Consider the following 9,730-nt stretch of genomic DNA (forward strand, 5'->3'; position numbering starts at 1 on the left):
GTGTCCTCAGGATTGCCAGCCCCTTTCTGCGCGTGCGCTCGAGCCTCCATACCTCTGCACTTTAATTCCGCACCTCCTCTGAGTCTCAGTGTGCTTTTCTCTTTCCTTCTGGTTGTAGAATTTCCACTCAGCCAGCCTTCCTGTGGTTCTAGATGATGTCTCTTTTGTCTTTTAGTTGTATTTTTGAAGTGGTTGTGCGAGGTAGCAATTTCAGGTTTCTCCCTCATAGATGTTTTTATTTCTCTATCCCTCTCCCTTTCTCTCTCTCTAAAAATAACATTTTTTTAAATAAATAAATAAATAAATATAATACTGCTGAGACCCACATACTCTGTAAGACTTACTCATTTTAATGTATTTATGACGTTAGCAGCTTAACCTGATAATATTTATTTCCAAATTTAAACTCTATAGTTTTTTAAAGGACTATTTTTTTCTTTCTGTCTCTCTCTCCTTTGATGAGGCAATTTAAAATTTGGAATAAAGGCAATCAAATAATTCTTTAGACTGTTAAACTAGACAAAGCTTAACCCTTTGGAGATCTGATAGTTTCCCTCTCCAACACTTGCTCATCTCTCCATCCTCTAGCAACGATTTCTGTGCATTGCCATAGTTTTCTTGATCCTGTGTTAATGTATGGGATGCGATGATGAACCAGATGTCAGTTCTGCCATCAAGGGCCTCATTCAGAGTCTGGAGAATGAAGAGTGTATGGGCAGGAAAAAAGAAAAAAGTGGTTATAGGAATGTGCGATAAATGCCATGATAAAAAGGATAAGGAGATGCTCCGGGGGATAAGAGAGGAAGGGGTGGAGTTTGGGGAGGTGGCTGGAGTGCAGTAAAACTTCCAAAAAGAGACATTTGAACCAAGTCTTTTTAAAATTTTTTATTTTATTGGGGTGACTGAGTCCTAAGGAGTAAATTAGCATTTCAGGTAGTGGGCCCAAAACAAAGGCAGAAAAATGGAGAACCCAACATTTTAGTCAGCTTTTGGGCATGGTCAGACCTTTGAATGCCTAGGAGTGTGGATGTTGATTTGTGTTTTATACAAACTACTCTCACCTTAGCCGGTTTGGCTCAGAAGATAGAGTGTTAGCCTCTGAACTAAAGGGTCCAGGGTTCTATTCTGGTCCAGGGCCCATGCCTGGGTTGTGGGCTCGATCCCCAGTTGGGGGCTTGCAGGAGACAGACAATCAATGATTCTCTCTCATCATTGATGTTTCTATCTCTCTTTCTCCCCCTCTCCCTTCCTCTCTGAAATCAATAAAAATATATTTAAAAATATATAAAATAAAGGTAATTGGTATTCAAACTACTCTGACAGTGGAATGGAGACCAGAATGTAGGGGATAGACAGAAAGCAGAGAGCAGATATAGGGAGCGAAATTTATGAAGCCTTGGAGGTGGTAAAGAATAGAGAAAAATGGATGAGTTCAACTGATAGGACAGGCACAGTGGTCCATTTCTGGCTTTGGTTTTTCTAGTGACATTTTTTCTTTAAGTTTCTCTCACTTGGAAATCCATGCTCCCCACCTCACATCTTCCTTCCCACCCCTGAGCCCGTGGATTCTTGCATACACAGCTGCTCTGAGCTTTATTCTATTTCAATTTTTTGACTAAGCAATACATTCCTATAACTGAAAAAGTTAAAATCAGTTGAAAGGGTGTAAATGAGGACTCCCAACCACTCAGTCCCACCCTCTTTCCCCCTGGCCCCTTAGAGCTACCGCTTTTATTACTTTCTTACGGATCCTTTCAGTGACTCCTTGTTCAAATGCCAAGTACATACACATATAATTATTACTTTTATTTCCTTCGTACACAGCCAGGGTCCTGCTTTGTGCCTTTCTAAATCGGCACAGAGAGCTTCCTCATGCTTCTTTATAGCTGCACCACTGCCCGTTGGTTTAGCTTAATTAGCCTGCTCTGAGTTAATTCCCTGGACCTTGCTACTGGCTTTGCTGAGCAGCCTCCAGGGTTACCTGGTAAACCAGTGTATTTTCTCTTTTTTTTCTATAGAGAATACTTTTTATTGTACAGGTATCATATACACAAGTTAATGTGTGAACATTTGCAGGCATGGAGTTCAATTCCAAATCCCCATGGCACCCCATACACTGCACCGCGCACTCCTGTTCGGGATTAGCCCAACAGGAATGAGACACAAAGTTATCTCTTTGTGAACAGAGAGCTTCAATTAAATAGAACAGAGTCCAGGATCCTAATTCGTAACACCCTGTGTACATATGAATAAAACCTAAAGATGTGTTTTAGATGACCCCATCACCTTTAAAAGTTATTAAAATGGAACCCCATTTCTCAAAAAGTCACTAAGAAGTGCACCCGTATCTACAGACCCGATTAAATTATGCATAAATAAAATCTGTACACGAGACACATTGTTTCTCAAAATAACAGCGCCTCCTCTGGGACCTGGGGGGTGACAGGCAGCAAAAAACGCTTCATGCCTACCCTTTTCAAGTTTACTCGAATCACCAAGATGTGAAATAAATACGCAAATAAAGCTTCAGTACCTTAAAGGAACATGCCATTTCAAAGAATCTCCCACGTGTAGAGTTAATTTCCAGTTAAAAAACAAACAAACAACATAAAATCAGCAGGCTTTGTTTCTATGTGTTTTGTAAAATCCAAAAGCCCCTTTGAAAAGGGGATTTTTAAGTGTGTTCAATACCACCTATTAATTCGTTGCTAAGCGGAGTCTGCCTCCTACTGCACGCAGGATTTGATATCTGAAGATGTTAGATAAACACTTTTCTCTAAAAATAAATATTTAGTGGGCAGGGAGCCAGCAATGACTTTAACACTGAAAGTTACTATTGATTTGAATCACACAGATTTGACATTTCAACAGCTAAGCATGCGGGGGTTTTGTTAGCCCAGGGGATGGATTTAAAAGGTTTGAAAACTTGTAGCACCACTTTCAGAGACAGAAGAATGGGGTTCAAAATAAAACATAAGCTTCATGAATAGAGAACCAGTACTTGTTGCCTTCTGATGACTCGTCCAGAGTTAAGGAGACGCTTCAGTACCAGAAAAATACTAAGGACTCCAAGAGGGCAAGTCCAACTTCGGGAGGCCAGCAGGCCTTTCAGTGGGAAGGCAAGGAAAAGCTCCGCTTGTCCCCCCAGGCCGAGGAGTCTCCCCGTCTGTGCCGGTGAGTGTGGTTTGAGATTTTTTCCCCTTGCAGACTTTTCTTCCCTTTGTGTCCACCGGTTTCATTTCTGATGCTTCTCCATCTTCTCCGAGGTCTTGCTGGAACCGGCTGGACTCTGGTCCCCAGGAGGCATGTAGGATTTCTCTATGATGACCAAAGCCTCTTTTATGTAGTTCTGCATCGCAGACACGGCGGCACAGGTGGCCTGGCTGCCAAACCCGTGGGTCATCAGGCTGAAGTGAGACAGGTGGTTCTGAATGTTCGCCTCTAAGACCGGGGCGGCCGGTTGTTCCCGTTGGGCGTTTGGTCTTGGTGGAGAAGGTCCGTGAATTCTTGACACACTTGCTGTGCGGCCAGCAGCATGTTCTTCCTCGTTGTCATCTCATTCCGTCCTCTGAGGTGAGGCCTAGTTAAGTACTTGGCCACTGGCTTACTAGGAAACTCAGCTTCACAGACAGACGCGAAGTCCCAAGCCAAGTGAACGGCCTCCCCTTCTACCAACGATGTGAGGAGGGTGACGCGTGCAGCCTGCCGTCTGCTGTCTGGAAGGGTCAGTCCAATCTTGTCCAGCTTCTCCCGCAAGGACCGGCCTCCGTTTTTAGACCTGGCTCTTCTGAGAACACTTCCCAGCAATGAGGCATTTAAGCACTCAGGCGGGACAATCGCCTCTGGACTTCGGCAACTGTCACTGTGTATTTCGACGTGGGGCTCAGGAGGGACAGTCTTCCGCGGACGGAGCAGAAGACCTCACTGGGGTTCGTCACAGCCCCCACCAGCTCCTTCTGACAGGGGCGACTCAAGGGGTTCTTGGTCATTGAAATGGGACCTTTGCGAATACCAGTCTGATCATGCTGAAGCCGGGGCTGCTCATCCATGCTCTGTACCTCGTCCATCTGTTGCCCCAGGTCGTGAAGGCCCAGGTTCTCCACCAGCCCCGCTGCGTCCAGGGAGTGCGCGTGGGGCAGCAGCAGGTCCGAGCGGTGGAAGCCATACCTGCGGGCGCTCAGAGCGCCGCCGTCCTGCCCGGAGAGATGGGGTAACAAGCGTCCACTTCTCCCAGATGCAAGGAGGGGTCTGCCGACTGGGAATAAGTCAGCGGCTGGTAGGGAGGTGGGAAGTAGGGTGGTGGCTGGTATTCGGCGACTCCGGTGTGGGAGAGGGGTTGGCGCCGGGCTGTAGAGATGTTGTCCGGCCGAGGAGAGGTGGGGGAGTTGCGGGTTCCCATTGCTGCTCTCGTCCTGGCCATCCTGGAGAGACGCACCTTCGAAGCCCGGCGGCGAACCCCCGGGCGCTCCGCCGCCCAAGGCTCTCCAAAGCGCCGAGTTCGAGTTCCCGGCCCCGGAGGAAGGCGCTCGATGCAGGCCGCTCTCGCCCACCAGCCCACTCATGTTCGCGTCGCCGAGCAAAAAAAGCAAACCAGTGTATTTTCTTTGCTCCTCTGTTTTTAGAGGTCCCCCCACCCCTCATCAACTTGCTAGCAACTGACTGCATTTCTACGCCCCGTAGTGAGGGATCACTGAAGGCTCCCTCTCCTCCTCCTGCCTTCTCAGCTAATGCATACAGTGGGCGCCTTCTCAGCTAATGCACACAGTGGGCGCCTTCTCAGCTAATGCACACAGTGGGCGCCAACCCTTCCTTAGGACCCTCAGGGCAGCAGCTCACACCTGTTCCTTCTGGTGATTGAAAACAGGCTCTGAGGCTCTTCCTTGTGGATCTCTCCTCTCAGGTGGTTTTCATCTTCCTGGGAACAGGTGTGCTGAGGTGGGAACCTCGGTTATAAATGCACATAATTTAATTGTAAACACCTGTTGACAGAGCTGCGCCTTGGCGGAACCAGTAAGAAGTTAAGTGTTTTCTTCCTCTTTTTGTTTATTTTTAGCCTGTGTTTTAATATTTGTTGCCTGATTGCTAACTTACAAGCACAACCCTCTTCTGTGTTAATGAACGTGGCGGCGTTTCCCCACCTGAGTTTGGTGGCCTGCCCCGGCAGGGTCAGTGCTGCTGCCAACAAGCCCGCCGGCTGAAGAGGGCCATGGACACCATGATTGGAATCTTCCAGTGCTTCTCCTGCCAAGAAGGGGACCAATTCCAGGTCAACAAGGGGGGATGAAGATGCTTCCGCAGAGAGAGCTCAGGGACGCCTCCCGGTGAGTCCCAGCTCCCCTGCCCCTGCGGTCCAGGCGGGCGAGGTACACACCCAGGACGGCCTCTGGGCACATCGTCTCCTGTGACTCTGCCACAGACACAGCGTAATTTCTTTGGAGATGGGAAGCACAGGGGCCCAAACACGAGGACCTTTGTTTTCTGTGCACTGTTTTCTGTGTGGCCTTTCCCGTATCACCTGTGGGCTTCCAAGTATTGTAAATTCTATGTGAGGCTCTCATCAATTCCCAACACCCTGGTGCAGCAGAGATGTAGCTAGTTATAGAGCTGGTAACTATAACTATAGTTACAGCTAGTTACAGCAGTTATACCTGGAGCTTTGTCCAGATGTCTGTAAGTGGATGTTGTTTTTTGGGCCAGAAATGAAGCCTGGAGTGCTTTATGTTGTGGCAGCAAAGTTTCTAATGAATACGAAATATTAAAAATGTTAAGGGATTTGCTTAGAGTCCCATTGTTGGTGACTGGTAGAGCCGCTCACACTATCTCTTTTTGGCTGCAAAACCTTCTTTCCCTGCTCCCTGCCTGCCTCCCCGAGTCCTGGCCCTTGACCTGTGATGTCGTGTAGTGAGTGCATTTTCAGCATCAGCCGCTCGCTCTGGCTCATGATGAGCTGCTGTTTGATCTCCTGAGTGTTTAGGTCTGAGCCGGAAGTATGTGGCCCTGGGGCAAAGTGCTAGACTCATTTAGAATCTGCGCCTGGTTCAAACCTTCCTGCAAATAGCCCTTTGGAAACTGTCCTTAGGTGCTAAAAATGAAAATAAAAAATGTAATATAGATAAAAGGAAGATGTGATCTCACTTGTCATTATGAATCTCAAAGCCTGGGAGTTAGACATTTTCTTTTTCCTTTTTGTGCCAAAAGGACCCTCAGTTGATTGATAAGCTAATGCAACACCTGGACTCCAATAAGGACAACAGAGTGGATTTTAATGAATTTGTGGTCAGGGTGGGTGCCCTGACAGTTGCTTGTAATGATTACTTTGTAGAACAATCGAAGAAGAAAGGAAAGTAGAGATAAGTAGCAAGCTAATCTAAAGGCAGAAATATATCCAAAGTTAATTACTTATTATTCATTTATCCCCTTCAAAGTTATAGATAGATACTGTAATGCAGCTGTTCTCAACCTGTGGGTCGCGACCCCTTTGGGGGTCGAACAACCCTTTCACAGGGGTCGCCTAAGACCATCGGAAAACACATATATAATTACATATTATTTTTGTGATTAATCACTATGCTTTAATTATGTTCAATTTGTAACAATGAAAATACATCCTGCATATCAGATATTTACATTATGATTCATAACAGTAGCAAAATTTCAGTTATGAAGTAGCAACAAAAATAATTTTATGGTTGGGGGTCACCACAACATGAGGAACTGTATTAAAGGGTCACAGCATTAGGAAGGTTGAGAACCACTGCTGTAATGCCATTTATAGATAGAATATACACATAATTAATTGCTAGTATTAGTAAAGGATGTATATCTTCATAGATTGACTTTAAAGAAATATTTCAAATCTCATATGTGCTACTTGAAGTTTTGCTCTTATTAAAGCTGTTATATACATTTTTTGTTTGTCAGAGAACATAAAAAAATGTAGCTACTTTCAAATGAGACTAGAACTTAGCAAAATTCTAAGACCAATGTTCACCATACTTAAATTATATTTTGAGCTTCTTTCCTATTAAAGAAATTAAGTGGCTTCTGATTCTGCTTCAAATGGAAAGAGCTCTAAACAGAGATTTCTCCTGTTATTTCATTTGAGATCTGTTTCTTTGTCTCCTGACTTTGACTGACTCTTTTGTTTGTTTCCATGTATTAAGTAGAGCTGCTATATCTCCCAGGTTTAGTAGCTTGGCCCTATGCAATAGGTGTCCTGTAGGACCCAGTGGTGTAGCCTCTCAGTCACTTTAGGTGAACACCCCCTCCCCCTGCAACCCCCTACCCTGCTGTACACTATGTGCTCTCTCCTGTTGAAGTTGAGCCTTGATAGCTATTGCATGTCAATGGGAGGGATTTATCCCCAGGCTGATCAGCTGTGAGGGCTGGCAGCAACTACCGTGGAGGATCACCAATGCAGGGGCTGACCCCACAGAGCAGGACTTTCTTCAGCAGGGCCTTGGTGCCTGCTGAGTCTGCCCCTTGAGTGTGTTGATTGTGGAGGTGGTGGGTGGTGTTTTGGTATAGTCTGAAACTATCCACTGGGTATGGTAGCTCTGGGGCTTCCTGGGAGGTACAGGCCAAACGTCAGTTGCGTCTGTGCCCTGCCCAGGGCCACCCAGCATGAGCTACAAAGAAATCAGAGAACTGCTACTTCTGCTGGGCTTACAGGTTTCTGATAGAGGGCAACTGTGAACCAAGGCTGGCTGCCACTAGTGCCCACCTGGGGCCATGTAGCAAGAGGTACAGGGCATGATGCCAAAGCCAGATACTAATTGTTTGAGAGGTTTTAGGAAAGTCAACAGCATGAGACCAGACAGTCCATTTGTATGGAAAGCTTGGGTGGGCCTAAAAGTTGGATTGGGTGGGATCTCAGGGAATCATCAGGGTGGGGCGACAGTGTTAGCCAGGAGACTCAGATACAGCGCCTGCCTGCTGGTCTGGGGGGCTCAGCTCAGCAAAGGAACAATGGCCTTTGCCAGCACTTGGGTTTGGGAGAAAGCTGCCCCTCCGGCCCTGTCCTGACCCAGACAATTCAGTTCCTCCCCATATGTTTCTGGAGCTTTTCAAGCTGCTGCTTAGTGCTGGAGCTCAGAAGTAGTGAGTTTGAGTAAGTTCATGCACAGGCCCTTTAAGAGGAACTGCCTGGGACTCCAGCAGATCTCTATCTCAACCACAATCTCCACTGGTTTTCACAGCCAGAAGTTGTGGAGACTTCTGTTCCTGGCTCTGGAACCCTGGGCTGTGGGGACTGGTGTGGGGCTCGGATCCCTCCATCTTCAGGGGGACCTCCACAGCTGAGATGTCCCTTCTGATTGTTATCCACCACAGGTGGGTGTGGGACCAGTCCTTCCCCATCGCCACCCCTCCTACCAGTCTTGATGTGGCTTCTTCTTCACATTCTTAGTTATAGGACTTCTACTTAGCTAGATTTCAGGCAGTTTTAATGATGGTTGGTCTGTAGTTTAGTTGCAATTCTGATACGGTTGTGGGAGGAGACAAGTACTGCATTTACCCATTCTGCCATCTTGACTAGAAGCCTCCCAACTGTTAATTTTTTTCCTTTAAGTAGATTAATAGTTCTTGTTTCCCTCAATTCAATTCTTAGCAGATAGAACAGGGAGAATTTGGAGGTCAGAGCATTCAAGAGAAGAAATGCATATCCTGGGAATTACTTTTCCTGTCTCTTGAAAATTTATAAGAAAAAATGAGAAAAAATTAAAAACATATTTCAGAGATGTTTAGACTTTTTTCTTAGAAGAGGTCACACTACTTATGCAAGAGAAAATCTGACTCTTTCTCAGGGACCTTTAAACTTTCATTCAATTTGATCCAAAGTTTACATATTCTAAAACGGGTCACCAAATCATGCCATGTAAATCCAAAAATTTCCTCATGTTCTATGTGAGGAAGGATATTCTCAACATAGAAAATAAATGAAAAAAAAACACACACAAGGTTCATTTCATGCTACTTCTAAAAATTGATCAAAAGTGAGAAAAAACAATTTATGTGTCAAATTACATTTTAAATGTGTAAGATTTACTAGAAAGCGCCTTTCTAGTAAAGGAGAGGTTTTCTGTTTTGTGTATATTAGGTACATACAATAAGTTTGTAAGAGGCAAGATTGATTATTTCTCTTGCCCAGAGGCACTGGCCTTTGCATTTGTTGGGTTTAAATGAACTTTAAACAACATTTAAGGGTCATCTCTGAATTAGCACATTCTGATGTGTAACATTTTCCCAGTGTGGTTATTGGAAGACAATGCTTGTAGGAGACAATAGGACAGGTCTGCTGTGGTCCCTGGATTTGGGATGTGGCTGACAATACAAATAACTAGAAAGCATTAAACAAAAACCTTAAGTTTTACTTTTAAAAACAAAAATTTCACTCCAAGAATAGTGGGATTGAGGAAGGCTTTCCAGAAGCAGAAGCTTAAAGTCATGTCTTTGATAAGGCAAAGAATGGAGGAAGAGAGAATTTGGGCAAAGTCATGGGGTATGAAGCAACAGGGCGTGTTTGGGGAAATGCCAGTGGTTTGGGGCACCCCAAAGTGTGGGATGTGGGAGAGCAGGACACAGGGCTGGAGATATAGACAGGACTCAAAAGAGAAAGGGTCTTCCTTGCCCTAGCCAGTTTGGCTCAGTGGATAGAGCATCGGCCTATAGATTGTAGGGTCTGGGTTTCAATTCAGGACAAGGGCACATGCCCAGGTTTCAGGCTCACTCC

At 45.5% G+C, this 9,730-nt stretch overlaps 1 protein-coding gene and 1 pseudogene across 1 annotated transcript; one reads left to right on the plus strand and one right to left on the minus strand.

Moving 5' to 3' along the window:
• Positions 1–3,235: 3,235 nt before the first annotated feature.
• Positions 3,236–4,701, minus strand: LOC102755523 (annotated as a pseudogene).
• Positions 4,702–5,089: 388 nt separating this feature from the next.
• On the plus strand, positions 5,090–6,367 carry S100Z (S100 calcium binding protein Z; the record flags this gene model as incomplete). The annotated part of the gene is given in 3 exon segments (XM_015571570.1): positions 5,090–5,276; positions 5,279–5,313; positions 6,169–6,367. Coding segments are annotated over 3 exon segments (402 nt in total), but the record flags the coding sequence as incomplete, so codon positions are not given.
• Between the last annotated feature and the right edge of the window lie 3,363 nt (positions 6,368–9,730).

This window comes from Myotis davidii, unplaced genomic scaffold, assembly GCF_000327345.1.
Source record: "Myotis davidii unplaced genomic scaffold, ASM32734v1 scaffold44, whole genome shotgun sequence".
NCBI classification, from domain to species: domain Eukaryota; kingdom Metazoa; phylum Chordata; class Mammalia; order Chiroptera; family Vespertilionidae; genus Myotis; species Myotis davidii.